Here is a 19,643-nt window from a genome sequence, read left to right on the forward strand (position 1 = left end):
CAGAAATCCGATGCTCAGTCTCTCCCTCCTCAGCAACTTATCGCCTTATCTCCAGCAAGTCAGGTCTCCTAGCCCAACATTGCACCAACCAAATTATGACCTGAATGGCAAGAAAATCTGTGTCACCTAGAGAAACCCAATTAACAACTTGACTCTGTTCTCTTCAATTCCCCTCTCCCCTCCAGTCATATCCGGGGCACCTGTGTGGCTGACCGCCTTTTTTTCTTTTTTTTCTGATACTGGCCGTGTTCCCTGGCTAACTCCAAAGCCAGAAGACAATGTCAACGGCCTCCAGACAAGCTAACCCAGAGACGGGAAATCCTACTCTCCCCACATCTTGGCCTGATGAAAAAGCTCGAAGGACACAGGACAAAAACACCACCTGGGTGACAGTCTGGAGTGTTCACCTTGAAACCACTCAATTGGCCCTGAAGCCAAAGCTCCTTATTGAAGAAGGAAAAGCACACAAGTGCTCCTGAAAGCTCCCATAGGAGGGCATGCAAGCGCCCCGGGCGGAACGATAAATAGGTATTTCGAAGAAATTCCTGCTGCGGTAGTTTCTTCCCATCCCTTTTCAAATGAGCCCCTCCCTGGAGAGGTCTTCGCGACCTCCCCATCCCTCAAGCAGGTTTTCCCAACATCCTGACCGACCACACAACATATAGCATGTGTTGTGTGTGTGTGTGTGTGTGTGTGTGTGTGTGTACATACACACACATCCTCTCCCCAACCCGAGCTGGAGTTTCTGAAGAGAATCAGCGCGTCCACCAGTGCACTTGTCTCCCCTCGCAGCCCCGCTGCTGCAGAGTTGGTAATGTAATATGCAGGGACCCTGGGACCGGAAATGCCTGGTTCTAGGCTGCTGCGCTGCTGCACTCGAAACACCAGTGGGGAGAGCTGAGCGGGGGGACGGGGGGACGAGGACGACGGCAGGCGGGGTGGGGTGGGGTGGGGTGGGAGGCTGAAATTCCGACCAGAGAGAGATGCAATTCAGGGGCGGCCGAGGAGGATAAAGAGTGATGAGAGGCAGGCTGGTCAAGACAGTTGCAAAGTCAACATTCGAGAAACCCAGAAAAAGGAGGGGGAGGAAATCCGTGCCCTAAGTAAAGGCAAGGATTGAAAGAGGCTCAAGAGGGGGGCGGTGGGGGGGGCGGGCGAGGGAGCCAGGGAGGGGCACCATAATAAGGATTCTGCAGGTGATGGAGCTTAAGTTTAGAGGAACTAGAGGGTGCCCATCGGACACCCTGAAGGAAGCGAGCCCGGAACCTTAGCGAAGGTAGAGGTGGCAGGGAAGTGTGGGGGCGGGGCCCCACAGGGTGGGGACCGAACTGGCTCCCCAGAATCTGCAGCAAGTGGAGAGAGGAGAGCAGAGGGCGGGGGCCCAGCCCCGGTGGGCGCCCGGGAAAGGAGCGGGGGTCGCCGAGGGGGGCCGGGCGGGCTGCCGGAGAGGGCCTCCGGGGCGCACGCGAGGCGGGCAGCCAACCCGCTCCCCTGCGGCGGGGACAGGAACCCGGGCGAAGCTGGGGGACGGCGCGCTCACCCGCAGGGCGGACAGGTCGATGTCGTCCAGGCTGCGGGCGGGGGCTGGGTCGCCCATGGCCTCCGCGGCGAATGGGGCCCCGGAGCCGCTCACGCTCCTGCTCGGCTATTCCGCTGCCGCCGTCGCCACTTCTCCCCCATCGGGGGATCCTGGGGGCGGACACCGCCGGGGAAGGGGAGGGCCGGCGGGAGGACCGACCCACGGGCTGACAGGAGTCTTCGCCCGGGAGCCTGCAACCCGAGCCTGCCGACTCTGCTGCGCAGGCGCGGAGTGGCGGCGCGCCGGGAGGGTGGACGAGAGAACGTGACGCGAGCGCGCCGGGTCCCCCTCCCCCTAGGCGCCGGCACCTGCGCGCAAGCGCAGAGGAGGGAGAGACCGGCGCGCGTGAGGACCGAGCGACCGCGCGAGCCGGGCGTGAAAGAAGTGGGCGGCGGCCGAGGCGGCCGCGCACCGCCCGCTGCCGCGCGTGCGCACACGTGTTTCCTTTCCCTTCCCCTAATTTTTGCCCTTTCTCTCCCCCATTTTCTTCTTAGCTCTCCTTTGACGCCTTTCCTTCCCCTTTCCCTTCCCCTCCTCTTTCGCGTGCCCAGCTGCCAATCAAGCCACCCACCTCTCTCTTTGCAGGGGAAGGGAGAGGGACACCACCCCCTGTATTACTAAAGGGGTTGTTATGGTAACTCCCCACGCGAGGGTTGGGTGGCCTCTAGGTAGGATGGGCTGTCCACCCACCTAGTTGCCATGGCAACAGTGGGGCCGCTGAGGGAGGGGCCTCTCAGTGAGAACTTGCCTGGAGAAACCACCAGGGAGCTGGGGAGTGCAGTGGGTGGGACTGGGTGCCTCAGGAATGCCCTTTATCCCCTCCCTAGCGGGAGAGGGTTGTGGAGGAGGGGATCTCAGATCTCAAGATAGGTACTCTTGCCGCAGACCGTAATTTCTGAACCTCTTGTTCTGCACAGAGGAACTGTTTCAACAATTATGCCTTGACTGATGGCTGGAGCCACGTGTGGGGGAACGCGTGGCAGGGAGAGGCAGAGGGGAGGAGGAAGAATGTGTCCAAGCCCTTCCATCTTGCTCGGGTCCCCTTAGGTCCAGTCATGCAGGCAGAGCACCCCCAGCTGCTGGCCTCACGGGAGGCCGGGTACTTCCATGTAAAGAACAAGGAGTCACGTTCTGCCATTGACGTGCTGGGGGACCTTGAGCAAGTCGCTTCGTTTCTCTGGACATTTCTTTCACTGTGATGTTGAGGGAGAAGGCTGCTCCTCCAGATCACTTCCAGAACCAATACTATCTCTGACGGACCCCGCCACCAGCCTTAATGTAAGCATCGTTTAGGAGAGTTTGAATAATGGAAAGTGCTTGGGAAGGGGCTGACACCCTCCTTCCTGAGCCCTTCTCCTGAGAACTTTCAGGTGCACGTCCAGGCTTGCTCCGCTGCCCTCCTATTTACCTTGCCATTGTCCTTGTCCAAGCCACACACCTTACTCATCTCCGTTACTCTTATCAGTCTCCTACTTGGTCTCCCTGTCCAACCCCCTTACATCAATTCTCCAAATCCTTAGTGATTTTTCTAAAACTCAAATCTAGTGTCACTCTCCTATTTAAGACCTTTCACTGGCTGCCCACAGTCTTTTTTAAAAAATATGCTTTTATTGACTTCAGAGAGAGGAAGGGAAGAGAGACAGAAACATCAATGATAAGAGAATCGTCATTGGCTGCTTCCTGCACACACACACACACACACACACACACACACACACATGCACCACATGGGGATGGAGCCCTCAACCCTACATGTACCCTGACTGGGAATCAAACTCTGACCTCCCGATTCATAGGTTCATGCTCAACCACTGAGCCACACCAGCTGGGCACCCCCACTGTCTTTTGAGTAAAGTCTAAAGTTTGGCATCAAAGACCCTTCAAGATTCCGCCTGCTTCTCCTGCCTTGTTTTCCATTATTCCACCGTTCAACTCTACATATTCTAGCCATGCTAAAATCACAGAATTCAACAGACCCTCCTCCTGCCTTTGCACTGCGGCTGTTCTCCCTGGAACATTCTAATCATGTCCACTGCCCTTTGTTTTGTGCTACATGTTTTGTCCTAAACTTCCTCCATGAAGCCTTCCTTGACTAAGATTGAGTTTTTACCTGGCTTAAAACCATGGTAACATTTAACGCTTTGAATTATAAATGCCTGTTGAATCTCCTTACAGGAGGGATTGTGTCAGTTGTGTTCAACACAGGGCCTGGGACCCACACTTGGAGGTTCAGTAACACGTAAGTGAATGAAGGCATGAGGACTCTGTTGTCTGGGAAGCACAGTGATATATAGTAATTCAAGGTCAAGGCCATTGGGTCGTAGGAAAAAACATAGAATTTAAAGTTAGTGCTTTGAACAAGTCATTAAATATCTGAGGCTCACTTCTATCATCTGTAAAATAGAGATAATAACAGGGAGGGTAATATAAAATAAAATGGTATGTAAAGCACTTGGCATATACTAGGTTTTCAATAAACTTACTAATGCCTGACTCATAGGCAGTGTTTAATGAAGAGATATGGAATCGTTGAATGAGCAAATTAAGATCACAGGGATAGGATAAATGGCCATTCAAACCTCAAGAGACAATTACTCTGGAGGTTAGAGAAGGAGAGGGAAACAAAATTGGTCCAGTGCTAATAATTATCAAAGCCAGAATATGGATTCCCAGATATGTGAGGGTTCATTATCCTATTCCCTACTTATATATATATAGGGTTGGCAAAAGTAGGTTTACAATTGTAAGTGAAACAGTTTATTCTGATATTAATTATTGTATTATTATTAACCTACTTCTGACCACTCCTGTATATGTATGTGAAATGTGTCCTTAATAAAAACTTAATGAGATGCCCTAACTGGTTTGGCTCAGTGGATAGAGCGTCGGCCTACAGACTAAAAGGTCCCAGGTTCGATTCCGGTCAAGGGCATGTACCTTGGTTGCAGGCAAATCCCCAGTTGGGGGTGTGCAGAAGGCAGCTGATCGATGTTTCTCTCTCATCGATGTTTCTAACTCTCTATCCCTCTCCCTTCCTCTCTGTAAAAAATCAATAAAACATATTTAAAAATAAAAACAAAAACTTAATGAGAGACAATGAGGTGGATGGAGGAAGTCCTGGGTCAGGTATGAAGAAAGTTAATATATTAAAAATAAGACAAATTATAGTACTCCGGGGCGATGAGTGAACATTTTCCACAGGCCCAGTGGCCCTCAGTGTCTCCCACCACCTTGGGAGGTTGAATTTATTTTCCTCTGCCTGGGTCTAGAGCAGTGGTTCTCAACCTTTCTAATGCCGCGACCCTTTAATACAGTTCCTCATGTTGTGGTGACCCCCAACCATAAAATTATTTTCGTTGCTACTTCATAACTGTCATGTTGCTACTGTTATGAATCGTCATGTAAATATCTGATATGCAGGATGTATTTAGGCGACCTCTGTGAAAGGGTCATTCGACCCCCAAAGGGGTCACGACCCACAGGTTGAGAACCGCTGGTCTAGAGCAACAATTTTCTTTGTAATTTTAAATATTGATTTTGAGGGAGACAGAGAGGGAAACATTGATTTGTTGTGCCACATATTTATCCACTCATCAGTTGCTTCCTGTATGTGCCCTAACCGGGGATGGAACCTACAACCTTGGCGTGTGGGGAAGATGCTCCAACCAACTGAGCTACCTGGCCAGGGCTGAGCAGCAATTTTCAACTGGTGTGCCCCGGCACACTGGTGTGCTGCAAGAATTTTTAAAACATGCAACACCTATTTAGTCAGGGGCACTGACCTCTTTTTTTTTTTTAATCTTTATTGTTGAAAGTATTACAGATGTTCCTTCCCCCCCCCCCCATTGACCTCCTCTAGCCCGCCCCCACCCCCACCTCAGGCTTTCACCACCCTATAGGAGCACTAACCTCTTTTCCCTAGATTGTAAAAAAAAAAAAAAAAAAAAGACAACAGCCACCAGAACAATAGCTGTCTGGTGTAAATGAATAAAAATTATACCTTGGTGAGGATGTGGAGAAAAAGGAACCCCCGTGCACTGCTGGTAGGAGTGCAGACTGGTGCAGCCACTGTGGAGGGAACAGTATGGAGTTTCCTCAAAAAATGAAAAATGGAACTCCCATTTGACCCAGTGATCCCACTTCTAGGAATATAGTCCAAGAAAACAGAAATACCAGTCAGAAAGGACATATGCACCCCTATGTTCATAGCAGCACAATTTACCATAGCTAAGATTTGGAAACAGCCTACGTGCCCATCAGCAGATGAGTGGGTTAGAAAACTGTGGTACATCTACACAATGGAACTTACGCTGCTGTAAAAGAGAAGGAACTTTTACCTTTTGCATGGATGGACCTGAAGAGCGTTATGCTAAGCAAAATAAGCCAGTTGGGGAAAGATATGATCTCTCTCATCTGTGGAATATAATGAACAACATAAACTGATGAAAAAAAAATAGATCCAGAGAATAGAAGCATCGAACAGACCATCCAACCTCAGAGGGAAGGCGGGGTTAAGAGATCAAAGGACTTGCATGCATGCATATAAGCATAACCCATGGACACAGACAGCAGGGGGGTGAGGGCATGTGCTGGGGGGTGGGAATGGCTGGGGAGAGGTCAATGGAGAGAAAGGAGATATATGTAATACTTTAAACAATAAATTTTTTTTTAAGAAAGAAAAAATATATACTTATTTTTGTCAGATCAGCAAAAATATATTTTTTGGTGTGCCACAGAATTTTAGTAATTATGTGTGCCATGAGATTAAAAAAAAAAGGTTGAAAATTGCTGGTCTCCTTAGAGCCAACTCTTCCACTTCCGAGCTCACTACTCTTTTCCCTGTACTTGGTGGCCTCCATTCAAGAAACTCCAGAACAAATGTTTGGGGGAGGGGCGGGGGCGCGATTGTGGGAAGATACACCAACAGACAATGTGAAGCAGAAAGCCACGGTGCCCAGCCCCGGCCCAGCCCCAGGCAGCTGCTGTCTCCACCCACTCCACAGTTAACGAGGTAATGGTCTCCTAGGGAAAGAGGCACTTAGTGCTGACAATGAGGCTAATTAGCAGAATATCAATTAGTGCCAGGGGACCGCTAAGTGTGGGAGGGGGTTTCATGTGTGGAAATGCCTTCTTCGGAGGGAGGACTGGATTGAAAAGATGGGAACAGACAACAGCATTTCCTCTTGCCACATCGTTATCCACAGCACACTCCTCACTCTACTCCCTTGTGGTCCATTCTGAGACTGTGGAGTGAGGCTTGGGGGGAATGAAGTACAAGAGCCAGGACCTTTGCTCAACTATTTTCTAATGGCAAAATATTTCATATTTACATAAAAAGTATGAATATATGTAATAAAAATTCATACTCCCACCACCCAGCTTAAGAAAAGTCACTGTCTGGCCAGTGTGGTTCAGTGGTGGAGCATCGACCTATGAACCAGAAGGTCATGGTTTGTTTGATTCTCCTCTATGAGGGCACATGCCCGGGTTTCAGGCTCAATCCCCAGTAGGAGGCAGCCAATTAATGATTCTCTCTCACCACTGATGTAGCTATGGCTCTCTCCCTCTCCCTTCCTCTCTGAAATCATTAAAAACATATTTTAAAAAATAATAAGTCACTGATTCATTTGGAGGGCTCTCTGCATACCCATTATCCCTTTTTCTCCACACCTGGGAGATAATCCTTCTCAAGCTGGTGTGTGCTATACTCTCTCATAAACTATACCATTTATTTTCTCTCTTCCTTCCTCTGGAGCAGCGACATCCAGTAGGACCTTGTGCAATGACGGAAATACCTGCACTGTCCAATATGCTAGCCACTAGCAACAATTGAGCACTTGAAATGTGGGCTGTGCAAGTGATAAACTAAATGTTTAATTATTTCTAATTTTAATTAATTTCAATATAAACTGAAAAAAGTGGCTCATGGCTACTGTACTGGACAGTGAAGCTTCAGAACAGTCTGTATGTGCCCAAGTGCCCCACAAGGATGAGGGCTTTGTTATGCTCACTTCTGTAAGTCTAGAACTGTGCCTGGGAAATAGCAAGTGCTCAGTAACTAAGTCAACGACTGAATCTTTGCAGCAAGCCAGTTATGTAAGCACTAGTAGCCCTGTGCACAAATCCGTGCACCAGTAGCTTGCCAGCTCACTGCTGCCCTCCTGTAGCTTTCCACCACCTGCTTGTAGCTCACTGCCCCACCCTCCTGCTGATCCGTGATCCAGTCATTACCTGGTCGCTCGTTGCTTCACGACGTAACAACCATTTGCGTATTACATCTTTATTTCCCAGTTGGGATCACTGAGGCCCAGAGTGATGTGACTTGAGAAGGCACCTGGTAATAAGTGATCACTCCAGGATCTCGGCCCTGCTCTTCCTGACCTAAAGCCTATACCCTTAACCACTTGGAAAGGGGCTTCCCTGAGCCTCTCCCTATGCTGTCACTTGAGGAACAGGAGGCAGCTCCTCCAGGCCCTTCTCTGTGCATCTCCCTCACGTGCAACTGCAACACCAGCTCCAATGTTCTCCAGGTAATCCTGCTTTCCTTCTGCCCCAGGCAGCCGTGTGACCTTCCCCAGCACCTAGGAAACCGAGCTCCCAAAGCCACAGACAAGTACAGTGGAAATGGAGACAGCAGGAGGAAGAAAGGAGTGGGGTGGCAGGGTGAAGAAACCGGTGCTTTGTGTAGGCAGGGAGGGTGACTGAGACAGTACTCACTCCGACTGAGGAAGAGGCATGGATTTTTCCTATGCATTTATTTATGAAACGCTTATTGAACTGATACAAAGTTAGTGTCTGGCAGCAGGATGCTGGAGGGAGTCAGTGTGCAGCTCCTACCCTCCCCATTGTGGGGGCTGAAGCCAGGAGTGGCTCCATCCTTCTCTCCACCTTGGCAGCCATGGGCTGGGAGAGGCCCTGGGGCAGAGGAAGGGAGAGAGGGGAAGGCTTGCCCCAGGCATCCTGGCAGGAGTTTCCCGTCTCCTCTGTAGCAGTGGTTTGAATTGGGCTGGAAGGAAGGTGAACTTTTCTGGGACCCTCTCCTGCCACCCAACCCCAGGGCTGGGAATGCCCTCTTTGGCTGATTCTCAAGAAAGGGTCCTCTGTCCGTTCTCTCATCCCTTTCAGAGATGCTGCTCCCACGGGTCTCAAAGGGCACTGCCCTCAGTCCTCCGGGGCAGGGAGCCAGACCTGGTGGAGCTGGTGACCTCTTCTGGCTGGAGCCCCAGCTATGTCCACACTTCTAGGGGCATCACACCTTCCTTGCTACTCAGTGGGGGCAACAAAGACTCATCTTCCAGGAACTTGAGGGGAAAGTGGACCAGATGGCCCTTGACCTGGGTGAGCTCAGACCGGGCCAAGGGAGGGCTGACGATGGCTAGGGGCTCCACACCCACGTACTCCCGGAGTGTCCGCAGTGAACGTGTGGCATTGGATGGCAGGCAGCGGAAGATCTGGGGTGGGGGGCAGAGAAGCCAATAAGACTTGGGAAGACTTTGTCAAGAGCCCAAGCTCAACTAAGCTGGAAGCCCACATCCCCATACCAGCCCTGAGCCACTGAATCCCATGATATTCCCCCAGAGTCTCATGCACCTTCTGAGAATGGCTGTGTGGTGGGGCTTCTCTCCATCCCACTCTGAACAGGGTAATCCATGAACCCCCCATCCCCCCCCCCCCCACACACACACACCCTGGTCCACTCCCGAAGCTCCCACCTGCTCATAAATATTGGCATTGCTCTCAGCTGTGTCTTGCCACAACTGGAAGAAGTCGTCACAGACAGGGTCTCGGAGATCCAAGTCTGGCCGGGCATCCGCCCCGAGAATCACGCTGCATGAGAAAGGGGTCCCAGCAGGACCAGGTTAGGATCCTCAGAGAGCCTGAATACCAGGAAAGTCATGCTGTGCCTACCCAGGTCATCCAAAGTGGATGCAATGCTAAACAGTAAAATAGTATCAACGAGCCTTCATGTGTCTCTACTTTGGTGACTACAATGTTTTGAAAAAATACCAAATTAGTTTTAAAGTATTTTTTCTCATTTTTTGGTGCCCCTACTTTGCTGGCACCCCAAATTTGATTAGTTTGCCTATTGGGAAACCCAGTAGTATGTCTAAGCAATCCTCCCACCTCCTCAAAAGGTAGATCCTCCTCCCCCCGCTGCCACACCCCGTAAGGCCCACCCAGGCTCTACCTGAAGCAGTGCTTCCGCAAGCTCAAGGCAAACCTGCCCGCCTGGTACTCCACACCATCCATGAGGGACGGCTCCATCTCCGTGTCCTCAATCAGCACGGCCAGCTCGCTGTCCCGCTTCCCTAGCAGGCTCCGGTCATTGATGTTCGCAGAGCCTGGGGTGGGCGCAGGACACATTGTGCCTGTCTGAACCCAGGGTGACCCCCTTCACCCCATCACCTCTACCAGAGCACATGCCTGTGGGCAACACGCCTTCTTTGGCCTCCATCCCCAACTGGGCCTCCCTTCACCCTGTTGCCCTTCACGCCTCTCCCACCCGCTCTTGCTGCCAGGGACTCAGACCCAGCACTGACCGATGATGACTGTGCGATCGTCAGCAATGAGCATCTTGCTGTGGATGTAGATGAGCTCTGAGACTGGGTGCCCACACAGCTCTCCGTGTGTGCGGAGCCCACAGATAGATATATAGTCCCGCCACGCTGTCCCCACTGAAAGTGAGAGAGATCGGGGGAGGGGGGTGAGATGACAGGTGCCCTCCATGTGCATATGGAGCCCTGGCCCATCCACCTCCTCGCTTCAGAACCCAGTCTATACACTTCTCCCTCCAGGGAAAGACCATCTGTGGTCTCAGGGCAGCAGCCCCAGAAGCACACAGAAATAATAGACTCCTTCCCCCACCTGGGTCTCCAGGTCCCCCATCTCCCCCTCCCAAGGGGTCCAGGGCTTGAACCTCCAGCCCCCAGAACTCACTGGCTGCTTTGAGGCGATGTAGGATTGAATATTCCCCTCGACACAGGGTTCTGAGGGAAAAGAGTGGGGGAGAAAAATAAAGGCTGGAGGAGGGGATGGGGGATGTCTGGAGAGAGGAAGACCTCAAAGGTCTAGTGGGAAGGGATCAGGATAGAATCAGGAGGGGGCAGGGTGGATGGGGCCATGGAGACCCCATAGAAGGGCACCTGTAAGTGAAGTGCAGAATGGCCTGGATGGAGTTCCCACCACCTGTGGAGATGTCACCCTCAAAACCGGGAAGCAGGGGCAGAAGCACGTAGACTCGGAAGCATTGCCCTTGCCTGGGAAGGGGGAGAGTCAGAGGTGTGATTTCTCCCCAAAGCCCCGCCCCTCCAGTTGGGCTTACACCACGCCCTCAGTTCCCCCCACCTGCCAGTCCACCTTACTTGTGGGCCTTCAGGATTCTGTCCACAATCTCATCGCCCACCTTGTTCAGAACCGTCCGTCCATCTGAGCAGCTAATGAAGAACTGATTCTGGGGCAGGGACCAAAGAGATATCAGCAGCCAAGCCCCTGCCCTGCCCCCAGCTCCCGGCTGCCATCCCCATCTCCAGGCTCCAGGCCTCAGCCCTAGGCGCCCGTTTTCCCCCAGGCCCAGCTATACCAGCCCATCAGCACCGATCTGCTGACATCCTAAGTCTCTCTCCTGGGACATCCCCTCCACTCGCTCTCCTCCCACCCCTCCCCCCCCGTCCCCCCCCCCCGCCCCCCACCCACCCCAGTCAGACCTCAATGTAGAGGAAGTGCTGGCTTTCCCTGATGGTGTGCAGGTAGGCATTGAGGATGGAGTTCTCCAAAGTCCCCGCTGACCAGCGGTCCACTGACCGCAAGACCTGGGGGAATGGCAAATATGAGGTGGTGCCTGACCCCAGGAGGGGCGGAGTCTGGAGGGCTCTCAGCTCAAGGAGAGTGGGCTGAAGGGAGGGGAGTGGGGGCAGGTTGAAGTCAGTCCGGCCTCACCTGCACGGTGGCGCACTGCCCCCCTGGGAGTGTGAAGGGGAGCTGGTGTGCAGTGCTGGTGGACTTGGGCAGCAGGTAAGGGTACATGGGTGTCTTGTACTTGGCCTTGGTAGTCTGAGGGGGAGGGATGGCAGAGTCAGTGGGAGGTGGCAAGCTGCCCCTGGCTCCCTCCCAACCTCCAGCATCCACAGGAGGGAGGGAGCACCTTGGTGAAGTTCCAACGCTGGATGAAGTGCCGGGCCAGGTCTCGGGCAGGTGGGCCGTGGACAACCACTCCAACATCCCGCCATGGCATCCGGGCTGTGGTCGCCCTGTCAATGAAATCTGGGGATCCCAGAAGAGAGGTCAGGGATGGTTCCTTGGGGACACGTGAGGCAGGGAGGAGGAGCAGCTGACCAGAGGAAAGGCTGCATTATCCTTGACCCAGCTTGTCCCATTCTCAGTCACAGCCCAGACTTTTGCCCCTGCTCCCAGCTCTCGGGGACTTTGGGGGAGGGGACCCTCACCTTCAAAAGGCCGGTCCAGCTGTACCCAGTCCTTAGTGATAAGATTGCTGTAGTCCTTGCCCAGCCAGAAGAGTTGGTTGTGAGAGAAATCTGGGGTGGATGTAGAGTCTGAGCACGCGGTGGGAGGCTGTGAGGGGAACACACCCAAGCCATGGGCAAGGAGAGGTCATGGGGCCATACAGAGCCAGGGCCAAAGAGAAGAGAGGAACACTGAAAAAGTATGAGACAGGGACAGAGACACAGAGTAAGAATGAAACGGACAGTCTGACTTCCCAGCCCTCCCCTTCAGCTGCACTTCCTAGAGGACTTGGGGTGGCGGGTGGGAGTGGTTAGTGGAAATGAGGGGAAAGGCTGGAGCTGGGAAGGGGTATAGATTTAGGTTAGCTGAGTTTGGGGGTGTTCAGGAAGACCGTGGGGGATTACCTCTGGGGCAGCTGATTCAGAGGCGTCTCCAAGGTCAGTCAGTCGGTAGTGCAGGTCATCCCAGCGGCCATAGGCGAGATCCAGCCCTCCCAAGAAGGCCACAACTTGGTCCACCACCAGTAGCTTCTCATGATGGGCCCACAATGTCACATGGTCTGGGTGACGCATCACCTGGAGCAGGTATGGAGCAGTTCATGAGGGTGGGCTTAGGCGAGAGAAAGACAAGAGGTAATGTTGGGAGGGAAGTGGAAAGAGAAGGATACGATGATTAAGGAAAGGGAGGGTTGAGAGGATGGGAAGGGTGGTGAGGAGGGCTGTATGTGGGAAGGGTCTCTGAGGTGTGAGTCACCTTTATGTTGGGGTGCAGCAGCATCAGAGCCCTCTTGCTATAGCCACTGTTGATGCTCAAGGCCAGCTCCACTTCCTTAAACAGTAGGACGGACACACGGACACCCTCCTCCTGGTGGTGCACAAGGTAACATATCCTAATGCCTCTCTCAGAATGGCCCCTTTCCACCTTCCCAAACCCTTCCCCTGGCTCAGGATTCCTGAATGTCCCCCTACCCAGCCTGGAGAACCTCGATGCTCTGCCACTTACCCGGCTTTGATGCTTGCAAAGCACTTAGCAATGGGTGAGCAATGCATTCACTCACTCATCCACCTATATACCTACCCACCTATCTATCACTATCCATCCATCCTCCCAACCATTTGTTCATCCTCTTATCTACTGTCTATCATTCATCCAACTATTCACCCACCTTCCTATTGATCCACCTTTCCAAACTCAAATCCTTCCATATATCTCCCTTTCCATCCTTTACCTATTTGCCCACCCACTCTCCATCATCCATGTAGCTTTCCTCCTGTCCGTCAACATCTATGGATGCCTCCAACATGGTAGACATTGTGCCTTGTACTGGAACTAGTGATATTAATCAGTCCAATGGGAAATAGACATGAACACCCCCAGGTAACACAATAAAGTACAATGAGCACTGGGAGGGCAGTCTATACCAGGTAGAGGAACACGAAGAGGGAGGTGTCAGTTCTTCTTAGGGAAGAGGAGGAGGAGATGATGTTTGCCAGACACTGAGCCAAGATGGGCATGTTTCCTCCCCTTGAAGCCTTGGATTCCTATGTTCCTTCATGCTTCTGTCCCTTCTAGCCAATCCCACCACACCTCCCCTCCAGCCTGACCACTCTCCTCACCGCCTTTTTCTTGAGCATAACATCCAATCTCCAGTCATCTGAATGGGCTGGACGCTTCAGGTAAATCTCAGGACTCAACCTAGGATTCAGGGAAGGGGTTGAGGAGGGTAATCTAACCCTCCAGACAACCAGCCACACCTCCCTTTCCACTCCCTCCTGGGATCCATAGTTGATCTGTCATAGGCCCTATCCCAAACCTTCTTGCTTGGGCTTTTCCCCCACGTACCACCAGTCTGTGATGAAAATCTCCTCTCGAGCTCGCAGGATGGCATCTGCCACAGCGGCAAAGTAACCTGCCCCATTCACAAACCTGGGGGGAGGCCAAGCCAAGGAGTCAGGGAGTCAGAAAGCTCTGGAGAGTGAAGACCAGAGGATAGTCATGGGGTCAGAGGTGACAGCAGGGTCCAAAGATCAATAGTGATCAGAATGGTCAGATGGTATCAGATATATGAAAGTGGGATAAATTTGCCAGTATGAGCGAAAAAAAATTAAAAATTAGGAAAGACAATAAAGTAAGGAAAATGACTAAAGATTGTGAAGATTAATACATCACACATAAAGATTTCCAACAAAGGATATCAACCAACTGAAAAGTGAACAAAGAATAAGAACAGTTCACAGAGGAAATTATAATGATCCTATATAATAAAAGACTAATATGCAAATCGACCAAACAGCAGAATGACTGGTTGCTACGACACGCACTGACCACAAGGGGGCAGACACTCAATGCAGGAGCTGCCCTCTAGTGGTGAGTGTTCTCCCACAGGGGAAGTGCCCCTCAGCCAGAAGCCGGGCTCACAGCTGGCGAGTGCAGTGTCGGGTGGGAGCCTCTCCCGCCTCCACTGCAGACAGGTGGTAAGGAACAAGGAGTCCCGGACTGCGAGAGCCCCGGACATCCCCCAAGGGGTCCCAGACTGCGAGAGAGGGCGCAGGCCAGGCTGAGGGACCTCCCCGCCCCCAGTGCACAAATGTCATGCACTAGGCCTCTAGTCAATTATAAGAAAAGATATTCAACTTCACTAGTAAGCAAAAAAACTGGTATAAAGTGAAATAACATTTTTTAATTCACAAAATTGGCAAAAATTAAAATCACTGTGGTAACACTCAATGTTAGCATATGAGGAAGTGAGTATTCTCATAGACTATGGATACATTGGTTATAACCTTTTTAGATGACAACTTGGCAGTATCTATCTGAATGTTAGATGTACATATGCATTAAAACCATTAAATTCACATAGCAATTCTATTTCTAGGAATATATCCTATTAAATGCTTGTGCAAAGATTATGTTCATTGCAGAATTACTTATCAGAATGAAAAATGGGGAAAATGTAAAAAATGGGGCCTGGCCAGTGTGGCTCAGTGGTTGAGCATTGACCTATGAACCAGGAGATCACGGTTCGATTCCCAGTCAGGGCACATGCCCAGGTTGCGGGCTCAATCCCTGGTAGGGGGTGTGATCAATAACTCTTTCTCATCATTGATGTTTCTATCTCTCCCTCCCTCTCCCTTCCGCTCTCTGAAATTAATAAAAACATATTTTAAAAAGAAAGTAAAACATGGGGAAAAACCTAAACACCTAATCTCTAATAAATGTATTAAGTGAAAAAATGTCACAGAAGAGAGTACATGATCTCATTTACATTAAAACAAAAAGTAACAAATAAGAATATGAAAATATGCAGAAAAAAATCTGGGAGGATAAATTTCAAACTGTTGCCAGGGTTACTTCTGAGGTGAAAAAAGGGATTGTTGGGAGGATGTATAGGGAAGAAGTAAGGGCTGGGGGGCGGAATAAAGGATTATGCAATGAGTGGGAACTTTAATTTTGTTAACATGTTTGACTTTTATTATTTTTTTTTAAATCCTCATCCGAAAATTTTTTTCCATTGATTTTTTTTTCTTTTTAAAAAAAATACATTTTATTGATTTCAGAGAGGAAGGGAGAGGGAGAGAGAGATAGAAACATCAATGATAGGAGAGAATCATTGGTCAGCTGTCTCCTGCATGCCCCACACTGGAGATCGAGCTCACAACCTGGGCATGTGCCCTTGACTGGAATTGAACCAGGGACTCTTCAGTCTGCAGTCCGGCGCTCTCTCCACTGAACCAAACCGGCTAGGGTTGCATTGATTTTTATTTTTATTTATTTTTTATTTTTTGCATTGATTTTTAGAGAGAGTGGAAGGGAGAGGGAGAGACAGAGTGAGAGAAACATCAATGTGAGAGAGAACCGAGGTACATGGCCTTGACCAGAATCGAACCCGGAACCTTTCAGTCCGTGGGCCAATGCTCTATCCACTGAGCCAAACTGGCTAGGGCAACGTGTTTGACTTTTTAATAACATTCTAGTACGATGGTTAACAGCAGGGTCTTAACCTAGCCTGCCTGGATTTGAATCCTGGTGCACTGCTTACAAGGTGTGTGACCCTGGGCCAGTTACCTAACTTCTCCTTGCCTCGGTTTTCTCATCTGTAAAATGGAGATAACTATACCTGCCTTGTAGGGTTGTTGTGGAGATTCAGTAAGTTAATACATATAAAACACTTAAAACAGTTCCTGGCACATAGTAAGGGCTACATAAGTACTAGCTATTATCATTCTCAAGTTAAAAACAAATCTCAACACCCCTTCCATCCTTCCATGACTGCCCCCCTGCCTATCATAAAAGTCAACCTCCTCAGCTTAGTATTCGGGGACAGGTCAGGGGCTGCCGACTCCCAGGCTCTTTCTGGCCACTCCTCCTCACTCCACAACAACAGTCAGACCAGTGGTTCCCAAACACACCAGGCTATTTCTAGCTTCTCTGCATGGACAGCCCTCCTCCATTTTCTTTATCTTGCTAAGGCAAACCTCAGGGTTACTGCCTTCTGGAAGCGCAGTCCAGACATTCCCACGCTGGGGCAGACACCGCTCCTATCCTGTATCTACCACCAGCATGGTGAGCTCCCATTGTTTTGTGAATGAATCACCTACTGAATCACCTTAGGAAATGTTTATAAATAAAATGAATAAATCAGAGAGATTTGAGGAGATCATAGAGAACAGAAAGTCTGGTCAGTGTGGTGAAAGGGGGTTTACAAGATCACAGGAGATCAGATTGTTCAGGGATCAGAAGAGATTACCAAGTTTGGGAGTAAGAAATATCAGAGGAGCCCTAGCCGGTTTGGCTCAGTGGATAGAGCGTTGGCCTGTGGACTGAAGGGTCCCGGGTTCGATTCCAGTCAAGGGCATGTACCTCTCGGTTTCAGGCTCCTCCCCAGCCCAGGCCCTGGTCGGGGTATGTGCAGGAGGCAACCAATCGATATGTTTCTCTCACATAAATATTTCTCTCTGTCTTTCCCTCTCTCTTCCACTCTCTCTAAAAATCAATGGCAAAACATCCTCGGGTGAGAATTAAAAAAAAAAAAGAAGAAGAAATATCAGAGGAGAATTAGAGAGATCAGTGTGTTTAAAGAGGTCAGGGGGTTGGAGAGATTCAAGAAGTCAAAGGGGGAGGTTACTGAGGTCAGAAGGGGTTAATGGAGATAAAAGAGAATCAAAGACTCCACACCAAGGGGGTCCAGAAGGCCACAGAAGGCACAGAGCTCAGCAGGCCCATCAGTGTCTTACCACCGAGCCAAAGTCCCAGGCCGGGGTGGAGCGTAGCTTTCATGCCGGTGCAGCTGCAGGAAGTCTCTGCCCGGGCCCTGGGCCAGCTCAGTGATTTCCTGGCCCCACCACCGGGCCTGCCTGTAGCTGCTGCACTTGAGAATCAGGGACCTGGACGGGAACAATGAGACGGACCACAACCCTCACCCTCAGTACCTCTGGTCTGGCCCGGAAACCTCCCCACTTTAGCTATCCTATTTTCCCCACTTCCTCCCTTAGTCCCTAAATCACGACTCCATAGGGACAGGGCATATATCTGCCTTATTCATAGTTGGGTTCCTGGCACCTAGTATTATGTCAGGCACACAGGCTTGTCAAATGAATAAATGAATGAATGGAGTGCATTTCTTTTACATCAAGAGTCCCTCCCTCGCCCTGACCAGTTTGGCTCAGTGATAGAGCGTCAGCCTGCAGACTGAAGAGTCCCAGGTTCGATTCCGGTCAAGGGCATGTACCTTGGTTTCGGGCACATCCCCAGTAGGGGGTGTGCAGGAGGCAGCTGATCGATGTTTCTCTCTCATGGATGTTTCTAACTCTCTATCCCTCTCCCTTCCTTTCTGTAAAAAATCAATACAAAATATTTTTAAAAAGGAAAAAAAAAAGAGTCCCTCCCTCAAGCTTACACTCAGCCCCTTTCTCTGGGCCTAGATGCTAAGAGCAATCCCAAGCATCTGGCTAGAACCGTTCCCTGGTTCCAAATCAAGGCCAGCTCCAGGGGCATGGAAATGCCTTCCCTTCTTCCACGGGCTCTTCCACAGAACTCCCCTCAGGGCCCTAGGCTGGCTATTGACTCACCAGGCGTCTGTCCACACCAGAGAGGTCTTACCTGTGGGAGGTGTCGATCCTGACTCCATACCGTGTCTCTGTGCTCCTTTTCCCCACCTGCACGCCAAAGCCAGGGTCGAAGAGCTGAACAAACGAGATGGTGCCAGTCTCGAGGCACATGTAGAGCAGGAAGGAGTCCTTCACCACCAGCCACCTGGAGCAGAAGGGCTCTGTCTGTTCCTCCCTGCCCCTGGGACCTCCTTCCTCATCCGGACCCAAGGCCCAGCTGCTTCACCCCAGGCCTCACCTCTTGGACCAGCGATAGCAAACTTGGTCTCGGCCACAGCAGGTAAAGCCAGGAACACGGTGGCCACCGGAGCGCTTCCGGATCACCCCTTCCCTGTGGGAAAAATCAGGAAGAGATGCTGGATGGGGAGCCCAAACCCCCAGCCCACCCTTCACATCATCCCCCACTCTCAGGCAGTGATTCAGACACAGGCATTTTACAGGTGCCTGGGTGAGGGGTGTCAGACACTTACAGTCCTTTGGATCCAAGCTCTGGGATAAAGGACAGCTGACTGACTTCCAGGAACTCCGTCTGCAGAAGAAACAGGCTCAGAGGACAGACTCTAGTTTTCAGGCCCTACTGGCCGCAGTCCTCTGCCCCATGGGGGGTCTAATTATCCTGCTCCTCCTAAGAAGACCCAGGCAGCCAGCCCCTGAACCTTACCATGGCATGGTAGTTGCGGTAGAAAGACATGGTCAGGAGGCGGTTGAGGTAATTCTCCAAGTATTTCTGAAGTAGAAATGGGAGACAGAGACAGATGGGACCAGAGCCGCTTGCACACCAACGCCTTCCCCGAGGGCCTGGTGTGTGGTCGCACCTGTTTGCTGGATGCATGTCTGGTGGAGCCCTCAGGACCTGCTCGGGGTAGAGAGGGCATCTCTCTGTCGGCTGCCTCTCGGGCTGGAGGATAGGGAATAGCAAAGCTGTGGAAGGGATGGGGTGAGGGTCAAGTAAGAGCTGGGAGGCTGAGCACCTGGGTTCCTGAAGCACTAGAGATGGGGCCTTGGAGAAAGGAAGGAGACCTAGAGGCTGGCAGAAGGAAGGCCCCCTATGCTGAGAATGGAAATAAGAAATGGAGGAGTCCGACCGGTGTGGCTTAATGGTTGGGCATCCACCTATGAACCAGGAGGTCAAGGTTTGATTCTGGGTCAGGGCACATGCCCAGGTTGTGGACTCGATCCCCAGTAGGGGGCGTGCAGGAGGCAACTGATCAATGATTCTCTCATCACTGATGTTTCTATCTCTCTCCCTCTCCTTTTCTCTCTGAAATCAATAAAAATATATTTTTAATAGAAACATCAATGATGAGAGAGAATCATTGATCAGTTGCCTCCTGCACGCCCCCTACTGGGGATTGAGCCCACAACCCTGGCATGTGTCCTTGACTGGAATCGAACGTGGCACCCTTCAGTCCACAAGTTGACACTCTATACACGTGAGCCAAACTGGCTAGGGCAAAAATATTTTTTATTTTTTTAAAAAGAAAGAAATGGAGGAG

At 51.0% G+C, this 19,643-nt stretch overlaps 2 protein-coding genes across 5 annotated transcripts in view; both read right to left on the reverse strand.

The window, feature by feature from the left end:
- Positions 1–1,799, reverse strand: part of MINK1 (misshapen like kinase 1) — a 58,907-nt gene extending 57,108 nt beyond the window's left edge. The window contains 1 exon segment of the mRNA XM_006102765.3: positions 1,541–1,799. Within this exon segment, the coding sequence (XP_006102827.1) occupies positions 1,541–1,597 (57 nt within the window). The 5' untranslated portion in view covers positions 1,598–1,799.
- A 6,518-nt stretch (positions 1,800–8,317) lies between these two features.
- PLD2 (phospholipase D2) overlaps positions 8,318–19,643 on the reverse strand; it is a 12,718-nt gene continuing 1,392 nt past the window's right edge. For 2 of the 4 annotated variants that reach the window (XM_023744068.1, XM_023744067.1), the window contains exons 4-24: positions 18,963–19,068; positions 18,809–18,874; positions 18,618–18,676; positions 18,386–18,478; positions 18,140–18,292; positions 17,275–17,424; positions 13,883–13,966; positions 13,657–13,735; positions 12,794–12,904; positions 12,445–12,615; positions 12,022–12,148; positions 11,721–11,839; positions 11,516–11,629; positions 11,284–11,388; positions 10,942–11,030; positions 10,723–10,836; positions 10,517–10,566; positions 10,120–10,254; positions 9,768–9,921; positions 9,292–9,406; positions 8,318–9,030 (exon numbers count right to left, since the gene is read on the reverse strand). In XM_023744068.1, the coding sequence (XP_023599836.1) occupies positions 8,806–9,030; positions 9,292–9,406; positions 9,768–9,921; positions 10,120–10,254; positions 10,517–10,566; positions 10,723–10,836; positions 10,942–11,030; positions 11,284–11,388; positions 11,516–11,629; positions 11,721–11,839; positions 12,022–12,148; positions 12,445–12,615; positions 12,794–12,904; positions 13,657–13,735; positions 13,883–13,966; positions 17,275–17,424; positions 18,140–18,292; positions 18,386–18,478; positions 18,618–18,676; positions 18,809–18,874; positions 18,963–19,068 (2,419 nt within the window). In that variant the 3' untranslated portion in view covers positions 8,318–8,805. Of the gene's footprint in view, positions 9,031–9,291; positions 9,407–9,767; positions 9,922–10,119; positions 10,255–10,516; positions 10,567–10,722; positions 10,837–10,941; positions 11,031–11,283; positions 11,389–11,515; positions 11,630–11,720; positions 11,840–12,021; positions 12,149–12,444; positions 12,616–12,793; positions 12,905–13,656; positions 13,736–13,882; positions 13,967–17,274; positions 17,425–18,139; positions 18,293–18,385; positions 18,479–18,617; positions 18,677–18,808; positions 18,875–18,962; positions 19,069–19,643 lie in introns of those variants that run through there. The other 2 variants (XM_023744069.1, XM_023744070.1) reach the window with 2 other exon arrangements.

This window comes from Myotis lucifugus, unplaced genomic scaffold, assembly GCF_000147115.1.
Source record: "Myotis lucifugus unplaced genomic scaffold, Myoluc2.0 scaffold_426, whole genome shotgun sequence".
Classification (NCBI taxonomy): Eukaryota; Metazoa; Chordata; class Mammalia; order Chiroptera; family Vespertilionidae; genus Myotis; species Myotis lucifugus.